The sequence below is a fragment of the Oncorhynchus keta genome, chromosome 22 (assembly GCF_023373465.1).
Source record: "Oncorhynchus keta strain PuntledgeMale-10-30-2019 chromosome 22, Oket_V2, whole genome shotgun sequence".
Classification (NCBI taxonomy): domain Eukaryota; kingdom Metazoa; phylum Chordata; class Actinopteri; order Salmoniformes; family Salmonidae; genus Oncorhynchus; species Oncorhynchus keta.
The window spans coordinates 10,561,027-10,582,433 of NC_068442.1; the positions used below are offsets into that span (position 1 = coordinate 10,561,027).

The 21,407-nt window shown below is 45.9% G+C and overlaps 2 protein-coding genes across 4 annotated transcripts in view; one reads left to right on the forward strand and one right to left on the reverse strand.

Annotated features, from left to right (window-relative positions):
- The first annotated feature begins 439 nt into the window (after window positions 1–439).
- fbxl9 (F-box and leucine rich repeat protein) lies at window positions 440–6,493 on the forward strand. Its single transcript, XM_035798184.2, has 8 exons — window positions 440–1,747; window positions 2,022–2,123; window positions 2,213–2,527; window positions 2,640–3,311; window positions 3,460–3,678; window positions 3,835–4,047; window positions 4,546–4,763; window positions 4,866–6,493. Exons 1-8 carry the CDS (start codon window positions 1,706–1,708, stop codon window positions 5,032–5,034), a joined length of 1,950 nt encoding a protein of 649 aa, XP_035654077.1. The 5' UTR covers window positions 440–1,705; the 3' UTR covers window positions 5,035–6,493.
- The window catches only part of elmo3 (engulfment and cell motility 3), a 33,747-nt gene continuing 18,529 nt past the window's right edge, over window positions 6,190–21,407 (reverse strand). For 2 of the 3 annotated variants that reach the window (XM_035798181.2, XM_035798180.2), the window contains exons 9-22: window positions 21,159–21,310; window positions 20,849–20,927; window positions 20,480–20,530; window positions 20,156–20,278; window positions 19,790–19,912; window positions 19,356–19,460; window positions 19,097–19,205; window positions 15,578–15,714; window positions 9,550–9,713; window positions 8,958–9,070; window positions 8,648–8,752; window positions 8,382–8,461; window positions 8,159–8,239; window positions 6,190–7,946 (exon numbers count right to left, since the gene is read on the reverse strand). In XM_035798181.2, coding sequence (XP_035654074.1) covers window positions 7,734–7,946; window positions 8,159–8,239; window positions 8,382–8,461; window positions 8,648–8,752; window positions 8,958–9,070; window positions 9,550–9,713; window positions 15,578–15,714; window positions 19,097–19,205; window positions 19,356–19,460; window positions 19,790–19,912; window positions 20,156–20,278; window positions 20,480–20,530; window positions 20,849–20,927; window positions 21,159–21,310 — 1,635 coding nt within the window. In that variant the 3' untranslated portion in view covers window positions 6,190–7,733. Of the gene's footprint in view, window positions 7,947–8,158; window positions 8,240–8,381; window positions 8,462–8,647; window positions 8,753–8,957; window positions 9,071–9,549; window positions 9,714–12,221; window positions 12,389–15,577; window positions 15,715–19,096; window positions 19,206–19,355; window positions 19,461–19,789; window positions 19,913–20,155; window positions 20,279–20,479; window positions 20,531–20,848; window positions 20,928–21,158; window positions 21,311–21,407 lie in introns of those variants that run through there. The other variant, XM_035798183.2, reaches the window with a different exon arrangement.

Sequence of the window (21,407 nt, forward strand, 5' to 3'; positions counted from 1 at the left end):
GAAATGGATATGGATTTACAATGGAAAATGGACACGCCACAGTAACATAACTCACGAACAAATCCGTTTTAATTTATACATCTGTTTAGCTTGATCTCTACAATTAGCAGCTTAGTAAAACTGCACAGGGATGCGAGTCTGAAAATGACGCAGAAAATAAAATAATAAAGAAGCTAGCTAACAACAACCTCTTCCTGAAAGCCCCTTTATGTCTTGGGCTCTATTTCACTTTCTTAGAGGAACAGGACTATTTAAGAGAATTTAATGTAGGTGTCAAATGGTCAAGTATGCGCTGGGAAACGTGTAGTATGTCAGTGACCAGGAGTGGTCTTATTTTGATTAACTGTGTGTATGACAAACAGAGGAAGATTGCAGTGAGCCTCAAAAGAATCCGCACAACAGAAGTTTTGTTTTGAACATCGGAGTAGAGCACCAGTCAAAGGAGTCATCTCAGGGGTGACAACGAATGTTCATATTGACTCCCTGAAGAGAATTACTGGTGTGATTGGTACCCGGCATCTGACCCGTTGGGTGAATGGAGAAAAATAAAGTATTTCAGTCCTGTTGTTTTTTGATGAAGAGCAAATACATACGCGTGTGAAGCTTGTTTTTTTTCTTCCGGATACGCTGTAAGAGCTTTCGTTCCCATACCATTGCAGTGTAAGAATTGTAAAGGATTTCGCCATGTTTAAAGTGTGTGCAGACGGACAGAGTATATCGAAGAACGGTGTGTAGAAGGAGGAGGGATGAAGAAGATTGGGGTAGCAAAAGTTTAGCGAGATAAATCGAATCTCCTATGCGGAGGCGATTAAAATAACTGAGAAAACAAGTGATGCTAGTGGACGCACCGCAGCCTGTGGTAAATGTTTGATGGCAGGCAAAATATACCCTGTGTGTAAAAAAGGTGGATTTTGTGGCATTCATTGCCACAGTTCTAAACTGTTACACACACGTTTCAAATAAATTATTGTGGCTGCGGCAGAAACGTTTTGGGGATTTAAATCTGAAGACTTGCTTGGGGTACTGGCGCCGGAAGACCCGCCCTCCCAGGTTCCCCTTGAGCCTGTAGGGATCAGATCTGTTTTTTTTGTGTGTTTTTTTTTTTACAGAAAAGTTGTTTTGATTTAGTTTAGTTCATTTATTGTGTTGTAGTTTTTGTATTTCTTTACATTTCTGGGGAATCCTGTTTCAATCCCGCACAGTAGGTGGCAGAATGCACATTCAATTGTGCGATTGCCAATCTTCCATAAAAGAAGAAGAATCCTACCCCGATCCCTAAGAAGAAGCTCCTGGTTTTAGTGTTACGTCAAGAGGGTTTGTTTTGATCTGCAGTCAGCTGAGGGACCATCTGTGGCGCTGGCAAAGTGAAGAGGGTGATGACATCTTCGTGCTCTAAATTAAATAACTGTTGAAGTGAGAATTGAAATGCATCAAAATAGCTCAACTTGGCGAACCAGGTCTGATTGCGACGTGAATGAATGAAACTAGCACGATTGAAGATAGCTAGCTAATGTAATGATTAACTAAACTAGCCCGAGAGGACGCTAGCTAGCTGGAGAGCTACCGTTCACGTTAGTTAGCTGACAGCACTTGATGTCGTAGCTAGCTCATCAGCGAACATCGGAATTGAAAATGCTTGACAGATATTGACATGATCAATATAATGGACTACACTCCATCTTGTAATCCAAGGATGTGACTGGGGATGGGAGAAATAACCATGGAAACGCCTGAGTTACCTCTTGAGGTAAGTCTAGCAAATAGGCTTGTAGCCTGCTTCATAAAATAACAGTTGGTGTCACTGTGGTTGTCAATGCATTGGGTGTCCTGACTAGCACGGTTGCGTCAACAACTTGATATGTTACTACCAGCACAATAGATGTTAACTAACTAGCTAGCAAGTTATAATGCACTGATTATTTAAAACATTTGGCACACCTTATTTGATCCATTTCCTTATGCATGGCACTATGATAGAACTGTTGTAAAAGACCTGGTGGTCCAATCAACTTTCTGTCTAGATCGTCACCTACATCCTAAGTTTCCTCAAAGCATCAGACAGGAAGGAAGCCTCTCTGGTGTGCTGGAGCTGGTATGATGCGAGCCAAGACCTCCAATTTCAGGTACTACTCTATTCCACAATTTCCCCTTATCTCACAAATTTCATCAATCTCACTAACAACCTAATCCTAACTTTGACTCCATTTTCCAGAGGAATGACACCTTCAAGTTCCCAGCCTCTATCTCCTCCCTGGATCTGATCCGGGGCCTGAGTAGGCGTTCCCGCTGCAGCCTGGTCATAAGCCATCTGGATGGGTCCAGTATGTCCCGGGCTGTGCTTCAGGAGATAGGGCTCCATCTAGGCCCTCGGCTGGAGAGCCTGGCCCTGCCAGGAAGCAGCGTGACCGAGTCTTCCCTCCTGGCCCTGCTGCCCCACCTGACCGCCCTGCGCAGGCTTGACCTCCGTGGCCTGGACAGCCTCTTCATGTCTGGAGCCTTCCTGTCCAAAGAAGAGCACCGCCAGCAGGTCAGACAGACCCTGTAGGCTGGAGATGATGATGAGTATTCCTTTTCTAATGTTTTTTTAAATTGTATTTTTACACATGCCAGTTTAAAAAAAATGTTTGTCCTTTTCCTAGGTGGGGGTAGCTTTAGCAGGTCTTGAGGAGCTGGATCTCTCTGACCTGCGCTATCTATCAGATCTCACTTTCAACCGACTCACAGGCTGCACTCTCAGACTTCGCCGTCTCTCCCTGGCCGGCTGCCACATCGCCTTTGAGTTTGACCCGTACCGTGGCTGCCCCGTGGGGCCTGACTCCTCTGCCCTGCTCTCCCTACGTAACCTCCGCAGGCTGCTGCAGGAGCAGGCCTCCACCGTGCGGGGGCTGGACCTGAGCAGAACTAGCATCACCCCAGAGTCGCTGCGCTCCGTGGCCCAGGTAGGGGGCCTGTCTCTAGAGGAGCTGCGTCTGCGGGGCTGCAAGGAGCTGACCGACTACTCTGTGGAGGTGCTCTGCAAGCACCAGCCTGGCCTCCGGATCCTGGACCTCAGCGCCTGTACAGAGCTCACCAGCCGGGCTGTACTGGCTGTGGCCCTGAGCCTGAAGGGCCTCCGGTTCCTCTCTCTGTCCCGGGACTGGAGGATGACGGATAAAGGGCTGGCCGACCTGATGATGCTGCCGGAGCTGAGGAACCTGGATCTGTCTGAGTGCCTGCATGTCAGTGGGGCTGAGATAGTGAAAGGGCTCTCTGCCCTGGAGCCCAGGGCACGGTTGGAGACACTCAGCTTCAAGAGCTGCACCTATATCAGGGTCAGTGTGTGTGCTGCTCTCTCCCTCACATTACTATGACTTTACCAGAGCTGTTTTACCTGACTCTTTCAGGATTTCTCTTTTATAGAATGAAATGTTTATCAGGACATCATCCCTTATGTTCCTTTGTTTCCCATCTCTCTCCCAGGATCTGGCTGTGTTCTCTCTGGCTCGGCTGCTGGGCTCCAGTTTGCGGGAGCTGGACCTCACCTCCTGCGTCTACCTCACAGACCTGAGCGTGCGTGCTATCGCCACCTACCTGCCCGGGCTGGTGGTGCTACGACTGGGCTGGTGCAAGGAGATCACAGACTGGGGGCTGCTGGGCATGGTGGAGCTCACCAAGGAGTGTGAGCCCAGCAAGGAAATGGTGAGAGAGGGCTGGGTAGGGAAAGGTCTAGATGTCTCTGGAATAGGATATAAGCAGACTAGCTGGTCTTGACTTCGCTTATATTCATGTTACTACCACTGTAGCTTACTATGACCGTGCGCCCCTGACCTTCAACCTCTCACCCTGGCTTTGTAGGAGGACAAGGGGCCCAGCTTCACCCGTACTTTTGGAAATATGGGTTTCTTCCGGCCTCCCAGCATGCCCTTCCAGGAGAAGCCCCGGCTGGTGACGGACGAGGACCTGGGGGTGTTCAAGGAACAGGACGGGTCCTCACTGCTGGCCCTCAGGAGCCTCCAGGAGCTCGACCTGTCTGCCTGTTCCAAACTCACTGACAGCAGCATCACACAGGTTGGTCTACCATGAGAATATACAGGCTATGGTTAGGGCAAGGAGTTTTAGGTTACTTATCAGGGCCCATAGTTTTTCCTGGTCCGGTTCGGAAACACTCCATTAAAGGAACATAAAATATATATTTAAAAAAAAAATAAAAAATTCATCATCTCATTTACATTTGCATTTAAGTAATTCAGCACCAACATCTAAATCTTAATATTAACGTATGTGGAAATGGGGTTTCAGGTGTCTCCTTCCTTCTCCGTTTTGTAGCAACATCATCGGTGTGTGTTGTGTGAATTTTATTTAGTTTATTTTTCATATAAACAATTTTGAGTTGGCATTGCCTACTAATTGTTTGATGCCGTCTTTGGAAATAGTTAGCTTCATCTTTTCCCTACAAAACATAGAAATGTGCCATTTTCACATGTTGATGATGGAGTGGTACTAGATATGATGAATATGAAGTTTAGCAATTTCCCTATAAGTTAACCGGGCAATTGTTGTGAGCAGGTGCTGCGTTATCCAGACCTCCAGCGCCTCTCTCTCTCCATGCTGCCTGAGATCAGTGATGACAGCCTGGCGTCGGTGGCCTACCACTGCCGCAGCCTCACCAGCCTGGCACTCAGCCACTGCCCCCAGATCAGTGACCAGGGTATTGCCCGCGCCGCCCCCTACCTCGCCAGGCTGCAGCACCTCTATCTGTCCTGCTGCGACGCAGTCACAGATAGGTGAGACACACACACACACACACACACACACAGAACCCCAGAGCGACCGACTGTGTTATCTGTGTATCAGTGTTTGACAGCAGTGAACTCATGCTCCCGCAGGTCTCTCTCCATGCTCGTCCAACACTGTAAGAGATTGCGGACGCTGGACATCTCCATGTGTAAAGACATCTCCATAACAACAGTGGACCTCCTCCAATCCCAGCTGCCCTTCCTAGAGAATGTCCACTGCCGCTTTGTGGGCGGAGCTGACCTGACCCTCACACTCTGATAGGGTTCTGACTAGGTGGAATACAACTACGACTAGAAGGTACTTTTTCGTACCAGGTTAGGAGAATGATGTTAAGGTTAGCTAAAATGTTCTCCTAACCTGCTACGAAAAGTAACTTCTGGTCGGAGCTGTACTCAATTTAGTCACAAGGACCCATATGGCCAGTGTCTTAGACTCAAATTAAGTCTTTGATGAATTAAAAATCATTCTCATTGGAGAATCTGCATCTGCAAATGTCCATCCCGTGTGGACTAAAAGTCTGTTTAGTCTAGGACCAAGATGAATCGTCTGAGAAACCGGCCCTTAAAGTCCTCCTTCGGTGTATGCCAGGGGTGGGCAACTGTCGGCATGCAGGCCCACACAAATAAGAACTGTCAGGTGTACTGTTGAACACAGGAGGTTGGTTAGTGGTACCTTAATTGGGGAGGACGGGCTCGTGCTAATGGAATGGTATCTAACACATGGTTTCCAGGCGTTTGATGCCATTCCATTTGCAGCGTTCCAGCCGTTATTATGAGCCGTTCTCCCCTCGGCAGCATCCACTGCTGTTGAGTTAGAATAATAGAATACACAAGGTGCAATTTCAAAATGTGGTTGTGCATCAGTCACTCAATTAGTTCATGTCAGCATTTTTTAAAAATTGAATTGGTTAGTCTATGGATGTGGGTACGCAGACCCACGAGCCACTGTGGACCCTCAAATTATTTTTATTTGTGGCCTCCCACCCCCATCGCTGGTGTAAACTGTGCGATATAAGGTCACTGTTAATCTCGATGTTTGTTTGATTAGAATGTGTCTGGTTTATGGAGCTGAGGGACCAACTCAGTAGATGCTGCACAAACCTTTAACTGGCCTAGAAGATGTGCTCGGATTTAAAAAGCACCTTGTAGTTGATCTCAGAACCAGATCTCGCCATGTTAATTCTTAAATGGCTACACTAAGAGAAATATTGATATGTGTTTAGCTGGCTTAATGTAATTTTGTATTCAACTTAATTTAACACTGCCACTGAAGGAAGCAAAACTGTTGTTTATTTAAAAATGTAAGAGATAGTTTCAATAAATGTATGCTTATCTCTTGCTTAGAATCATGAGTACAATAGGCTTGTTTCTTCTAGGATTCCGCCAGACCATAAACCAAGCTAGACAAGGACAATTTGTATAAATCATATTTATTCGTGTCAACCTTGATCTTCATAAAGCATGTTAGGGGTTACCGTGGAGATTAGGTGTTAACATGAACAGACATGCAATGAATAGCAAAATCACCTCAAACTCCAGCTGAATTTCTGATTGTTAGCTGGCTACAAAAACCTATTATTCATTGGCCGATGAGATTTGGAATATGAAAAGTTGAAGGGTCATCATACTGACAGAACTTGTTTACTGTTGTACAGTATATGAGGTCAAATGTATCTGTCAGGATCATTCAGTCATGGAAATAAAGTACCCTAAAATAACATCAATATTGAACTAATATTCATTTGTTATGGCCTGACATTCATAATGTACCTATAATAATTGCCTTTGACAAACTCTGGAGCAAAAAAAACTTTACCAGGACAATTAATAGCAGCGATACATACTGTGTGACACACAACAGTTATCTGTACCGTCGCTACGTCATCTGTTAAATGTACCATAAAAGCAATATGTCAGTTGGCTGTACCGTTGATCAAGTTCTTTGTGCAATAAAACCCTGTTGCCTAAGAGAACCGTTTGAACAACAGCCATCAAACCTTAACCTTCCATAAAAAGTACAAAAGATCAAAACCAGTCCATGGGAAGCTCTGAGGTATTCTATTTAAAGTGCTCCTCATGAGCCAACGGAACTCATTCAAATACTATCTGCACACACTTAAAAAGAGGATTTAATATATTATAAATAGGGATTTGAATAGGCTTGGAGCCAGAGTATGTTTTCCTGTTTCTTCAACTCATTAAAGTACCATTTTAGAACAGGGAGTAGGGATTCTGTTTGAGTAGGTCGGTAAGTACAATGTCAGAAATCAAAGGGATTCTCTCTCCGAGCCATATACAGTATATACCCACAAATATGTATTTGGCTCTGTTCTGTCTCAGTCCTTGGGTTGAGTACCTTCAGAAGGGATGTCATGCATCCTGCCTCACAAAGCTTTCAGTTTAAAGAAAAGTAGAAAAACAAACATGGATATGGCAAAAATGAACTCTCCGCCTAAAGACAATGCACAGAGGAGCGTGGAGGACTAGAGCCATGGAGCGGGGGACTGAAGTAAACCCAAATCCTTCCCGCTGCAGCCTGGTCATAAGCCATCTGGATCGATCCAACAACAGAAAACACACTCACTGTACAGTTACAATACACTTGACCACACCCAAATAGATGACCACTCCTATAGAACCCAAGGAATAGTCTTCAGCCTCGATTCCTCTCATATAAGATGAAACCTTTGCCTACGCATTAGATTTGTCGATCCAGTCCTCCATGTCCACTCCTGCTGTGTAGACGTCTACAGGCTTGGTCGTTACTAGGGTGCATTTAATGACATGAAACATTCCGAACATTGCAAATAGAAATATAATGAATAGAGCTGACACAATTGCCTATTTTACAGACGACAAGACCATATCTGTTCTAATTCATACATTTCTAGCTGAGCATTCTGTAACGTTACATCCTCCTGAACAGGCCCCAGGTCTACTCCTCTGCCCTGCCATGGACTACTGCTCAGCCTGGCTGAAGTCGTAGCAGAAGTTGAAGTTGCTGGGGGGTTTGGGCACCGGTGGGGCACTGTCTGGGATGGGCACGTTCTCCAGATCCAGGAGGCGGAGCTTGATCTCCATGGAGAGCAGGGTCTCCAGCTCGCTCCTCATGCACTCACTGCTCATGTCCCGTCCCAGCAGCACGCTCAGTCCATCCGTCCACAGGCAGAACTGAGAGCGACACAGAGATCACCTTTGTTATTCGATCATAATGTTTACTTTGGTAATGTATGCGTTTTAACTTTCCACACAAAGTTTAAATTAAATTAAGAGGGACGAGAAAGAGCGAGCGATAAAGATGTAGGATTTAACTCTGGGAAAAGAGAGAGAATTATCTATGTGAAGGAGTACAGATACTCCTGTGACATGACATCACTACTCACGTCGGTTCTGGATGAGGCGATAAAGTTGAGGCTGTACTCCTCCACGTCATACGTGACGCTGAACGCCAGTGCCAACACTTCCTGCAGAAGGACAGCACAATGCCGTTTATGGAGGGCCAGGTACATAGTGTGAAAGAGGAAGTCGGGGCGGGGTAGGGAAGAGGGAGTGTTCAGGGGCTGTTGTCGGTAGGGAAAGTGGTGCTGGTGATGATGGTGCACTAACCTTGGTCTGTTTGCCCTTGTGCTCCTTCATGTGAGGGCAGTCTTTCCCCGTCAGCAGCGCTTTGATATCTGCCACAGGAACTGCCAGAGAAAAAGAGGAAGAGCAGGTCTACCGGCACCCCTCAGCTTCGTACACAGAGCCAATGACAGAGCGCGATGTAATTTCAGTGTCGAGGCCATAGAATTAGGGGCGGCAACACTAATTTAATAGAATCTCTTTGGTCAAGGCTATAGTGGAAGAGTATATTGCTGTGAGTAATAACTCACTCTTCTCCTGGAGACTCTCGATGGTGGGTGTTTCTGTTTCCTCCTCCATGTCGCCAAAGTGCAGGACTTTGTGATTGGGCGATAGGCGACAGTGCCACAACTTATCTGAAATGACCAATAATAAAAAAACATATTAAATTAAAAAATAAATAAAAATCGGCAGCATGGTGTAAGAAAGGCCAGCTATCTCTTCATCTACCGTCCTTCATTAGTCTCCCTATGTTTCACCGCGTCGTGCTGTCCAGCTTCCCCCTATACTTCTTCCCCCTATACCTCTCGAGTTAACGCGTATGCTCTTAACCGGTCTCACCCTGTCTGCGTCGGCTGCTGATCTTGCGGAAGAGGGTTCCCTGACACAGGCGGTTCAGTCTCTGCTGGCGAATCAACTCCAACAGCTCTGGCCTCAGACGCTCCTTCAGCTCTCTACAGGGGGGTAGAGAGAGTCACGCCCACCGCAAGTACCATGACGCACTCAACATGATACATTTCAATGAGCTTTATTTTCCATATTAAAAGGTCAGACACTTGAATAGATACGGATCAGATAGGACGAGGACAAGTAGGTAGGATCAGTGCTACTTGGTTGACTGGGAATGTGTAGAATGGGTTGTGGACCTGTGATGGTGGGGTCACATGACATTTCCAAGCTGTTTGGTGACAAACAGGGCAGACGCAGAGGATAGCAACAGCACTGATTCTGATTCCATAGGGGTGAAAAATACTCTGGACCAGAGACAAATGGTACGAATACAGGTGTAAGTATACATACACATACACTAAAAGGGGCTGATCTCTGCCCTCTAGGGGTCATTGGAGGAAGTACAGGCTTACAAGAGTTGTGTGTGTGTGTGATTGATAGAGAGAGCAAGAAAAAGATTCTGCTGAACAATGTAAGGACTTACAATACAGGCGGGGCGAGGGTCTCTTCTTGGTGCAGCCGCTCCGTCTGGCGTAGTTTGAGGATCTCACTGTAGTTCAGGGCATTCACCTTGTTCTTAAACAGCTCCAGAGACGTGGGCTTACTGGACAGAGTCCTGGTGATCTGTTCACGCACAACCTGCATTACCTACAGATGGACAGAATCAGTCAACATTTGATTATTTAAAGGGAAAACATACCAGCTATGTTATGGCTATAAACATGGTTTCTCTGGTGGGTAAACAAGACAATTCAAAAGCCCTTGGGTGGGTCAAAGCAAAAACATTTGGGAACCACTGAGCTATATTAAAGTTAAAGTTTTAGTGTATGTACTGTATGTTTTCATATTTCAGTAGCTAGCTATCGTGTGAATGTGGGTTTGAGTTGAGAGAAAGCAGACTGTTCCCGCTCTTTGCTCTGCTGGGCACAGTGACGCTTACAAACTCAGACAAGGCTTGACCTCGGGCCCCCCAAAACATGAGTTCTCTGAGGCGAAGGCCACATGACAAAGCACAGGAAGGAAGAAATACGGTAGGGTGTGTGTGTGTGTGTGTGTGTGTGAGAGAGAAAGAGACAGGAAAATCTGGTGTTTCTCTCTAACTGCAGCCACAGTTTCAAAATCCCTCAAAGAAATCTATGAGAACACACCAAACCAAACTCAAGTCGATCCCCCCCACACTCACTATTTCCTCCCCTCGGTCTCTCTCTCCCTTTATCTCAGGGTGGCCATACTGAGTGTCTCTCAATGACACTGCACTTGACACCAAGCAGCCGTCGCCATGGGAATGTAATTTGTTTGTGCATCATGGTAACTCCCCCCCCCCCACCTTCCTCCAATGTACAGCAGCACCAGTTTGGAGGACTTTAATGAAATGGTACTGTACGTACAGATGTGTTGGGCACACAATAACCATGACCCATGAAGCAGGCTCTGAATTACAGTATCCATGGAGAGCCCACTATCTATGGAGCAACAGGTATGGAGCAAACAATGTTCAGCAATTGCGCACTCATCCTCTATGGAGCACGTGGTATCTGCTGTGCATGCCGCACCCATGGAGGCACATAGCGGTATTTCTTCAATCTAAAATAATCCCACCTCAAAAGTTTGAGGTAATAGAATGCAAAACATAACAGAATACAGGTAACTGCCAAAATAAAAGGAAACACTTGAGCAAATGAGGGATACAAAGTATGTTGAAAGCAGGTGCTTCCACACAGGTGTGGTTCCTGAGTTGATTAAGCCATTAAAAAACATCCCATCATGCTTAGGGTTATGTATAAAAATGCCGAGTTGCACATTATTTAGGCTACCATGGCTAGAAGAGATCTCGGTGACTTGAAAGAGTGGTCTCAACAGAGCATAGGGGGGTTTAAAGGGTGTGAGTGTGTTCCTGTCTCAGAGTAATGTACAGAAGGTAGCCTAGTGGGGCGGCAGGTAGCCTAGTGGGGCGGCAGGTAGCCTAGTGGGGCGGCAGGTAGCCTAGTGGTCGAATCCCCGAACTGACAAGGTAAAAATCTGTCATTCCGCCCCTGAACAAGGCAGTTCCCCGGTAGCCAGTTATTGTAAGTAAGAATTTGTTCTTAACTGACCTTCCTAGTTAAACAAAGGTTACGTAAAAAAAATATTTAAAAAATGGAGACCGCACCTAGCAGTGGAGGTTTCAGTGAGGAAGCAGACAATATGGACCTAGTGCAGTGCCCAGGAGTGGCCTTTTATTTGTGGAGAAGAGACACCAAAACTATTGTACACCTATTTACAAACAAAATAAACATGACGATGGACAGAACAGGAAACATAAACAAGGGGTTGACTGAAAATAAATAAAAGGTTGAGTTCAATAAACACCAGGCCTCAATAATACCTGTCAGCAACCTGTCCCCTCTCTACCAAGACAGGACCGACACAGCTTAAGTATAGTAGCTGGGATACTTCCACATGGACCATACCATTGCAACCAATCACAAATGAATGGCATAATTACACAAATTAAATGATCTATCACCATATTCAGGAAATCACATTGGCAATTCTGAAATAGACAAATCAATTAATAGTGCAGAATCCTGCATAAACCAGAAATAATCCCGGGGAACATTCATCTCCCCCTGAGATTTGGACAGCTTGGCATAACCCAACCACACAGGAAAAATTGCGCTTCAGACCACGGACCTGGATTGCCAACCCTCCTTATGCAGCAGGAAGGAATAATTCACCTCTTCAATCAACAAGGATTAACAGGTATGTTTTTAAAACATTCTGTACATATTACTAAAAACTGTACAACCAGTGACTGCAAAAAAAAGATTCTATATTAAAAACACAGAATTCGATCATCGGTATCCTGCAACTACATTACACCGCACTTTATTATATTCAAAGAGCTCTAAACCATACTAATACGTAATGCCAATGTAATATAACATGTATTTATCCATGTAGGCAGAGAAAAATATATTTACAACAACACATCCAAGGAGAATGGCACTAAAACTGTAACTAAAATTGAGACAGTCATGTACTTGGAACAAAACAAAGCTTTCAGTGACACCTCCCTCAAAATGTCCCCAGGTATAATCCCGTGTAACAACATTCTTCACATACTGTGTAAAGACCATGTAGAAATGACTAATGAATCCAAATAGAGTATCTCACCTCCATGTTGTGTCTTTCAAGTATAACCCAGAGGCCAACAATGTTAGTTCCACAGCCGAGAGAGAGAGAAAAAAAAAAAAAATATGAGGAGCGAAACAGAGGACAGCGGATAGAGGGATAAGAGTAAGTATCACCTTTATGGCATCAGCAGTCCAGAGATGAGGTTATTTTGTAAACAGACACCCTGATAGTCACTCACACCCCGTCCGCCCCCCCTCTCCCCTGCCGTCACTCCTCTGCTTTAACCAATAGGAAGAGGAGAACCCCAGTACAGGAGACGTTTACCTCAGCTTTAGTGAGGAGCAGCTGTCTCTGTTCCCTCATAACCCAGCAGAGTGTGTGTGTGTGTGTGTGTGTGTGTGTGTGTGTGTGTGTGTGTGAAGATGACTGTTATTGGAGGGAAAGTGCGTGATGGGGGGGGGTGTCACACACACAAAGTCCTAGCTGGAGGCACCCAGCTGGCAGCAGCGTGTTGCCAGGAGTGATTAACGGCTGGAAATCGACAGCACAGTTAGGGGTTTATTGGAGGGAAGAGGGAGAGGGAGAAAGAGAGGAAGAGACAGGGTTTGTGATCGAATGAGTAGAGAGAAACAGAGAGACTGCAACAGAGGTAGAGGAGGAGAGGCTGAGGGACATGGTAGTAAAAGCCAAATATACACAAAGGGTTCTACCTGGAACCAAAAGGGGTTATTCAAAGGGTACTCCTATGGAGACAGTCAAAGAACCCTTTATGTTCTAGAGGGCACCTGTGTCTCTAAGAGTGTAGAATCTCATTATGGGTTGTTGACAGTGAGGTGTGGAATCTTCTGTGAGACAGGCACGGTGGAGACAGATACCACTCACTCTTCAAGCTGTAAACAAATTCTCTCAGCACCAGTACTCTGCATTTATCCCCTTAACATTTCTCATCAGACTTAACAAGTATCTGACTTGAGGATGAACAAATCTAAAAAGGAGATAAGAAATACCAATAGGGTATAATAAGATGCCTTTGCTTTGTACCCCCCCCCCTCTCTCTCTTTTTAACATGGCTGACCACTGTGGCTGACCACTGTCCATCTCTCCATTGTCAGTGTCCAGAGGTTTTTCTCTTGTGTAATTAATGCTGATGGAACCAATTGATTGTGTTGATTGTGAAGGACCTTTCTCCCTCGCTCTGATTCTGCTATGGAGTGGGATTCTCTTTGTGCTTCTAATGCCCAATTATCCCTGCTCCATGTGATTGTGGGAGGCAGCAGAGGGCGCAACACAATGACAGGGCCTGCTGGCTGGACACTCGCTCCAAACCAAAAGGTCAAAAGGTTAAGGGTTTATGACCAGAAAGCATTTTGTAAAACATGGGCCTGTTGTATGGTTTTGGTGTTAATGAATAGTTCTCTCTGAGTGAGCCCAGTGTAGTTAACATTGGAATGGAAATAGCCTGGATTGGGCCCATCCAGCAGTCTTTCCTACATTACCTTAGCACGGTATCAATACATTTAGATAGGGCAGCCAGTCGATATTCCATTGTGGTAGCCATTCTGGATGACTAATCGATGTCCCGTTCTAACGATTACAACTGACTAATTATACCCCAGCTGGTTGCCTCCCACAGCCCTCTATAGATTAAACTCTGTGTTTCCTACTCTGTGTGGCTGTGGCAGATGGATGGTATTATCCTGCATACGATTCTTGCTCACAGGACACAGAGAACATACGATGGTGGCAGACAAGACACAGAGAACTTACTGTTTTCGGTGTAGCGCATGCAGGTAAATGCCATTCCACTCCGGATGCCATGGAGTGCTTTGAAGTTTGATTTTCTAAATTAGATTACCACTTTGCCCCTCCACAGTTGGCAATGTAAACAAATAGACCATCTATCAGACAATACACTGCAACACGCTTGGACATGATATACAACATACACTATATATACACACACACACAAAAGTATATGAACACCCCTTCAAATGAGTGGATTCGGCTATTTCAGCCACACCCAATCCTGACAGGTGTATAAAAATCGAGCACGCAGCCATGCAATCTCCATAGGAAAACGTTGGCAGTAGAATGGCCTTACTGAAGAGCTCAGGGACTTTCAACGTGGCACAGTCATAGGATGCCACCTTTCCAACAAATCAGTTCGTAAAATTCCTGCCCTGCTTCAGCTTCCCTGGTCAACAGTAAGTGCTGCTATTGTGAAGTGGAAACATCTAGGAGCCAAGTGGTAGGCCACACAAGCTCACAGAATGGGACTGCCTAGTGTTGAAGCTCGTAGCTAGTAGAAATCATCTGTCCTCAGTTGCAACACTCACTAGCGAGTTCCAAACTGCCTCTAAAAACAACGTCAGCACAAGAACAATTCGTTGGGAGCTTCATGAATTGGGATTCCATGGCCGAGCAGCCACACACAAGCCTAAGATCCCCATGTGCAATACCAAGCATCGGCTGGAGTGGTGTAAAGCTCGCCGCCATTGGACTCTGGAGCAGTTGAAACGTGTTCTCACCAATGAAGAATCATGCTTCATCATCTGGCAGTCCAACGGATGAATCTGGGTTTGGCGGATGCCAGGAGAACGCTACCTGCCCCAATGCATAGTGCCAACTGTAAGGTTTGGTGGAGGAGGAATAATGGCCTGGGGGTGTTTTTCATGGTTTGGGCTTGACCCCTTAGTTCCAGTGAAGGGAAATCCTAACCATACAGCATACAATGACATTCTTGACAATTCTGTGCTTCCAACTTTGTGGCAACAGTTTGGGGAAAGTCCTTTTCCTGTTTCAGCATGACAATGCCCCTGTGCACAAAGCAAGGTCCATACAGAAATGGTTTGTCAAGATCGGTGTGGAAGAACTTGACAGTTTGGCACAGAGCCCTGACCTCAACCCCATCGAACACCTTTGGGATGAATTGGAACGCCGACTGCGAGCCAGGCCTAATCGCCTAACATCAGTGCCCGACCTCACTAATGCTCTTGTGGTTGAACGGAAGTAAGTCCCTGCTGCAATGTTCCAACATCTAGTGGAAAGCCTTCCCAGAAGAGTGGAGGCTGTTATAGCAGCAAAGGGGGAGCCAACTCCATATTAATGGACATTATTTTGGAATGAGATGTTTGACGAGCAGGTTTCCACATAGCAGGTATATTACCTGACCAAAGGTAATATACCTGCTATCTACTTGTAGACATGCTCCCTTCAACTACTTTGTTTCAAATGGCAAGAGGCTGTTTCTTGTACTTGTACATTAGAGTACAGTGTGGGAAAAGGGTGAGATATAGGGTGAGAGTGAGACAGATGTGATGCTGAGACATGGGGTGGGAATGAGACATGGAGAAAGAGGGAGCTATATGGTGACATTGCAGTGTGGGTTGTGTTACCTTGTCAAAGTCCTCCTGCGTGGCTCTCATCTCCTTCCAGGTCTTATTGAGCAGCTGGATGCAGATGCAGAAGAGCTCATCCAGCAGCTGGTCCTGAGCGAAGAAGATGGGGTGGTAGTCTGAACCTGTTTCTGAGGCTAGTGGTGAGTGAGTGAGTGAGTGAGTGAGTGAGTGAGTGAGTGAGTGAGTGAGTGAGTGAGTGAGTGAGTGAGTGAGTGAGTGAGAGAGAAAGATGAGCAGATAAGCTCACATTTTTCAGCATGTTTTTACAAAAATATAGATTTAGAGTCAGATAAACTTGGATTTTTCAGCAAGGACATATACAGGATACTACCCTCCACAACATAACCTTCACTGCAAATCAGAACTCTAAACCCACAACCTGATTTTGGATTCATACTACCAAAGATTATTATTTCCAAGCTATACAGCAAATGCTCTGGCAAACAAACAGACACCTGAAAACACCATCCAACTTGGAACGGAGTAATGTTTAATCTGAAGCTACATTTAAAGCAAAGAAGAAAAATACATTAGAATTATATATTTTACTTTATAAGGACTGAATGCTAAGATAAAGCCTTAGCTTGGACAGAACATATCTGAATGCAACTTCAATTTGCACTGAGGTGTGAAGTGAGAAGTGAGCTCAACAATGGCAGGAGAGTATCACAGCCTACCCCACCCAAATGCAGAGGCATCTGAAGCCCCCTCCCGCTGTCCAGACCATCCCCTGGCATGGTGCAGAGCTATATTAACCAGACCATCCCCTGGCATGGTGCAGAGCTATATTAACCAGATCATCCCCTGGCATGGTGCAGAGCTATATTAACCAGACCATCCCCTGGCATGGTGCAGAGCTATATTAACCAGACCATCCCCTGGCATGGTGCAGAGCTATATTAACACACTGTCCCTCTGTTAAGAGGGGGTGTTAGCGATGGGTGGAAACTCAGGATTAGACACAGAGGACTCGGAGTCAGCCAACGTCAACCTGTACAAGTCTGGAACAGTAATGGTACAGGGCATTCCCAAACAGTTTCAGCTGGACTTTCACATTATCAGAGAGGTAGCTCAGCAGGGTAAGCTCTCTCTTGAGAAAGATATCCCCACCCTGAGAGTGTCAGACCAGACCTCTTCATTATTCAACCCCACAGACGAGCAACCCCAAGAGGAATGTCAAACCTCCCAGCACAGAGTACTACCCCCTCATTGAAATGAAGGATACATTCACCCAGCTGAAAGTAAGGCAGGTGGAGCTGGAAAAGCAGGTGAACACACTCCAGTCAGCACAAAACAATATATTAAAAAAATAGTCCAGCTCAACAACACCCCCTCAACCAGACACAGAGAGCTGGAGGTGGAGAGAAACATATCGACACTGGACTGTGGTGAGACAACATCAACAGGAGAAGAGCAGGAGCAGGAGAAGAACAGAGCACTAGAGGAGAAGGTGAGTGTGCTCGAGGAGAAGGTGAAAACGATGACATGTGACAGAGAACAACCCATTAGAGAGCTGGCCACCCCCACAAAGAACCCAGCAGAACAGCCCACCTCAGACCCTGACAAAAGTCTGGACACCACAGCAGAACAGTCCACCCCAGACCATAGCCTCGACATCCCAGTAAGACAGACAAATGAAGAACCCCAAGCCCAGGGGATCCCACCCACTCTGAGCACCCCTCCTGTCAGCCACCCTGATAGCCCTCCTGACAACCCCCCCACACCCACTGAGGACATACACAAGACACAGATCGTACTCCTTATTGACTCAAACAGGACATATATACAAGAAAATGTAATTTTTCCCCAAACACAGTGTCCAAACACCCAACGCACCCTAGACCTTCTGTCCAACAAGGTTATCCTAGCCACATAATAATACACACCTTGCTACCATACAGCGGGTAAACGCAAGTATTTCCTGTTGACTATGCCTCAAAAGCAAATGTACACCTGGCCCAGTCTTTACGACCAGGTCCACCTATACAAGGCAGCAGTGCAAACCTTTGTCCATACCCTAAAGGACGTCGCCCTCAACTGCAGCCCCAACACCTCACACAGGAGCAACAGACACCCCGCCCAGACCAGCGAGACACCTCCCCCTGACCCACATCCAGACCAGCGAGACACCTCCCCCCTGACCTACATCAAGACCAGCGAGACACCTTCCCCCCTGACCTACATCCAGACCACAGATCAGAGCAATACCAATCATGAGGCCAAAGCTAAAGGAACTGAATAATATAAAGAAATGCCTACATCCAGACCAACTCCCCTGACCTACATCCAGACCAACGAGACACCTCCCCCTGACCTACATCCAGACCAGCGAGACACCTCCCCCTGACCTACATCCAGACAACTCCCCCCTGACCTACATCCAGACCAACGAGACACCTCCCCCTGACCTACATCCAGACCAGCGAGACACCTCCCCCCTGACCTACATCCAGACCAGCGAGACACCTCCCCCCTGACCTACATCCAGACAACTCCCCCCTGACCTACATCCAGACCAACGAGCCACCTCCCCCCTGACCTACATCCAGACCAGCGAGACACCTCCCCCTGACCTACATCCAGAACACAGATCAGAGCAATACTCAATCATGAGGCATCAAAGCTAAAGGAACTGAATAATATAAAGAAATGCTATAAATGGAATGAAAGTAGTGTGGGAACCTATCAAAAAACAATTAGGCATCAACAAATTCAATCCCTTTTAGACAACTTCCTGGACAAAAAGTTTCACTATAATGGTGAAGGTGTAAACTTGGCAGTAGAAAACCTAAACAGTCTATTTGACCACTCAGCTTCCCTATCAAATCTAAACATTTCAAACAGAAAACTGAAGAAAATGAACAACAATGACAAATGGTTTGATGAAGAACGCAAAAACCTAAGAAAGAAATTGAGAAAGCTATCCAACCAAAAACATAGAAACCCAGAAAATCTGAGTCTACGCCTTCACTATGGTGAATCACTAAAACAATACAGATATACACTACGTAAAAAGATGGAACAGCACGTCAGAAATCAGCTCAATGTAATTGAAGAATCCATAGACTAACCACTTCTGGGAGAATTGGAAGACACTAAACAGACAACACGAATAGTTATCTATCCAAAACAGAGACGTATGGGTAAACCACTTCTCCATTCTTTTGAGCCTTATAACAGAGAACAAACAGCAAAAACAAAAACTACTAAAGACTACCAGAACCCACTGTATTCTCCAATTACATTGAATGAACTACAGGACAAAATACAAACCCTCCAATCCAAAAAGGCCTGTGGTGTCAATGGTATCCTCAATGAAATAACAAAATATACAGACCACAACTTCCAATTGGCTATACTTAAACTCCTTAACGTCATCCTTAGCTCTGGCATCTTCCCCAATATTTAGAACCAAGGACTGATCGCCCCAATCCACAAAAGTGGAGACAAATTTGACCCCAATAACTACAGTGGGATATGCGTCAACACCACATGTACTAGCTCAGGTTGACTTACGGGGCTCTCCGATGCTTAGGATCTCACACAGGATGAGAGTCAGCTGGATGCTACTGCGGGCGAATGGACACTCGTGCTTATCCTCCCTACTGCTGTTCTCCAGAACAAACTAAGAGACAGAAACAGAGAAGGGAGAGAAAGTGTCATGAAGATGACCTACCTACCCAACCTGCACCCTAACAAAAGACCCATGTTAGTCCCTTTAACTCCCTCCCACACCCTCCGTTCCCTTGATTTCTCTTCCCCTCCCTATTTTCACCCTGCTGTAGGCATCGGGGTAGCGGGAGGCAAAGTGGGCCATGGTGTCTAGGGCCAGCAGGCCTGGAGGGGCCCGGAGCAAGTCCTGACCTGGGTTACTGTTGTTCTGGAGAGAGAGAAAGGACAGAACAGGGATAAGAACACACACGGTGTATGGTGGGAGACAATGAAGAACGGTATAGATAAGAATAAGACTCGGACAAGTTTAGCAACTGTGAATGATTAATAGTAAGTGATAAGAGTGGAATCAAAGTCTGATAGCGGGGCAATTATATCAACCAGCAACGGTTGGTATAGATGAGAATACGACTCAGTTGAAAGCGACAGCTTATTGTTGACAGTAAGTGATAGACGAGGTGAGTGAAGAGACACAGAGGCCCAGTGAGTGGGACCGAATGAGGTGGTGGTAAGTGGAATCTCATGGAGTAGACTCACAGAGAAGCCCAGCTTCTTGAACTCCTTGGCGCAGAGAGAGCGTCGTCGCTCATGACTCAAGCTGTTCTCACTCTCCGTCTCAAAGGCCGCCTGCCGCAGGCCATGTAGAATCTCCCTCTGGTCCTGGAGGAGGACAAGGATGGGGTCGATAACAGTAGAGGGAGACAGAGGTAATGAGAAGGAGTGTATGTATGTATGTATGTATGTATGTATGTATGTATGTATGTATGTATATATATATATATAAAAATAACTAACTAAGTGGATTTCAAGGATACTGATTCAGCACTTCTCATTAAACTCCTCTCTCCTGGAGTGGGTTAGAGACAGTGGTTTGCTGTGGTTGGTGGGGGTCATCTAACTCACCTGGTTGTAGGAGTCCAGGGGCATCCTCATGCGAGACTCCAGGTGGTTCAAAGTGACAGACTGGAGGACATACAGGTAATGGGCCATTTCATCCCCCACGGAGGCAGAACTATGGATGATGTTCTGTGGGTCACAACAAACCACGAGGAACAGGTTCAAAACAGAGCGGTATTTACTACGGATAAAATGACTGAAAGGAGGCAAAAAATAATAATAATTCTGCTATAACGACAATTGTATTTCCTCCAATTTGATATTCGAAAGGGAGCAATGACAGTCAGGTATCATTGCACCTCAATCTAGGAACATTCAAAATGGCTTTACCTTATAGATATACTGTCGAAGATTTTTCTTCCCTAGGAAGACAAACAGCTCCTGAAAAGCAGTAGTGTATGTTATTAACTGATTATTAATAACTGACGGTACTAGTGGTAATTATAAAATGCAGTGACACTACTTTCCCCACAAGGAGGCAGTAAAAGCTACTCGGTCACAAATCAGGTCAGGGGGGGGGGACACAGCAGGTCTTTGACCCAGCTGCAGTGACATAATGGTCACATAAATCAGTCTAAAACCCTTTGTTTTGAACAGACTCACTCAGCCTGGTTAAACGGATTAAAGTGACTTGCACCTCACTCTGGAAACCAGGGCAGGCAATGGGGAAAGAAAAGAGAGAGAGATACCATGTTGTACCTGTCTGTCTGCATGTCCAGCTGTCTGTAGCAGAGCCATGAGGAGGGCCATGGCTTTGGTTTGAATCTGCTGGTTTGTCCTGGAATAAAGATAGTATGGGTGGGCGTATGAGTGTTGTTTCGACGATGAGTAGACTTCAGTCACTGGGCAAGCTTAAAATAGCATGTTTCAGAGTTAGATTTAACTGTAAAATGATTTGGAGATGGGGTCTCTATGTTTGTAAGCATTTACAGTATAAGCACGCTCATTCATTGGAGGAACTGCGCGTCGTTCGTTGCCACCATGCTACCCATGGACAACACACACTTACACCTGCAGTTGTGAGAGCAGTCTATCTAGAGTGACTTCCTGCTTGACCTGCTGGAAGAGGCTGCTGCTGCTCAGCACCATGCTCTCCAGGATGGCCAGGGACACCTGCTGGATGGATGCATCCAGCACCGTGGCATTGACGAAGCTGGCAATCTGAAAGGTACGATGAGTCAGACACCGGGTGAGAGATACAGGAGGAGTAGCGTGGGAAAGAAATGAGATAACATGGGAATGGAATCGGTTGAAACTA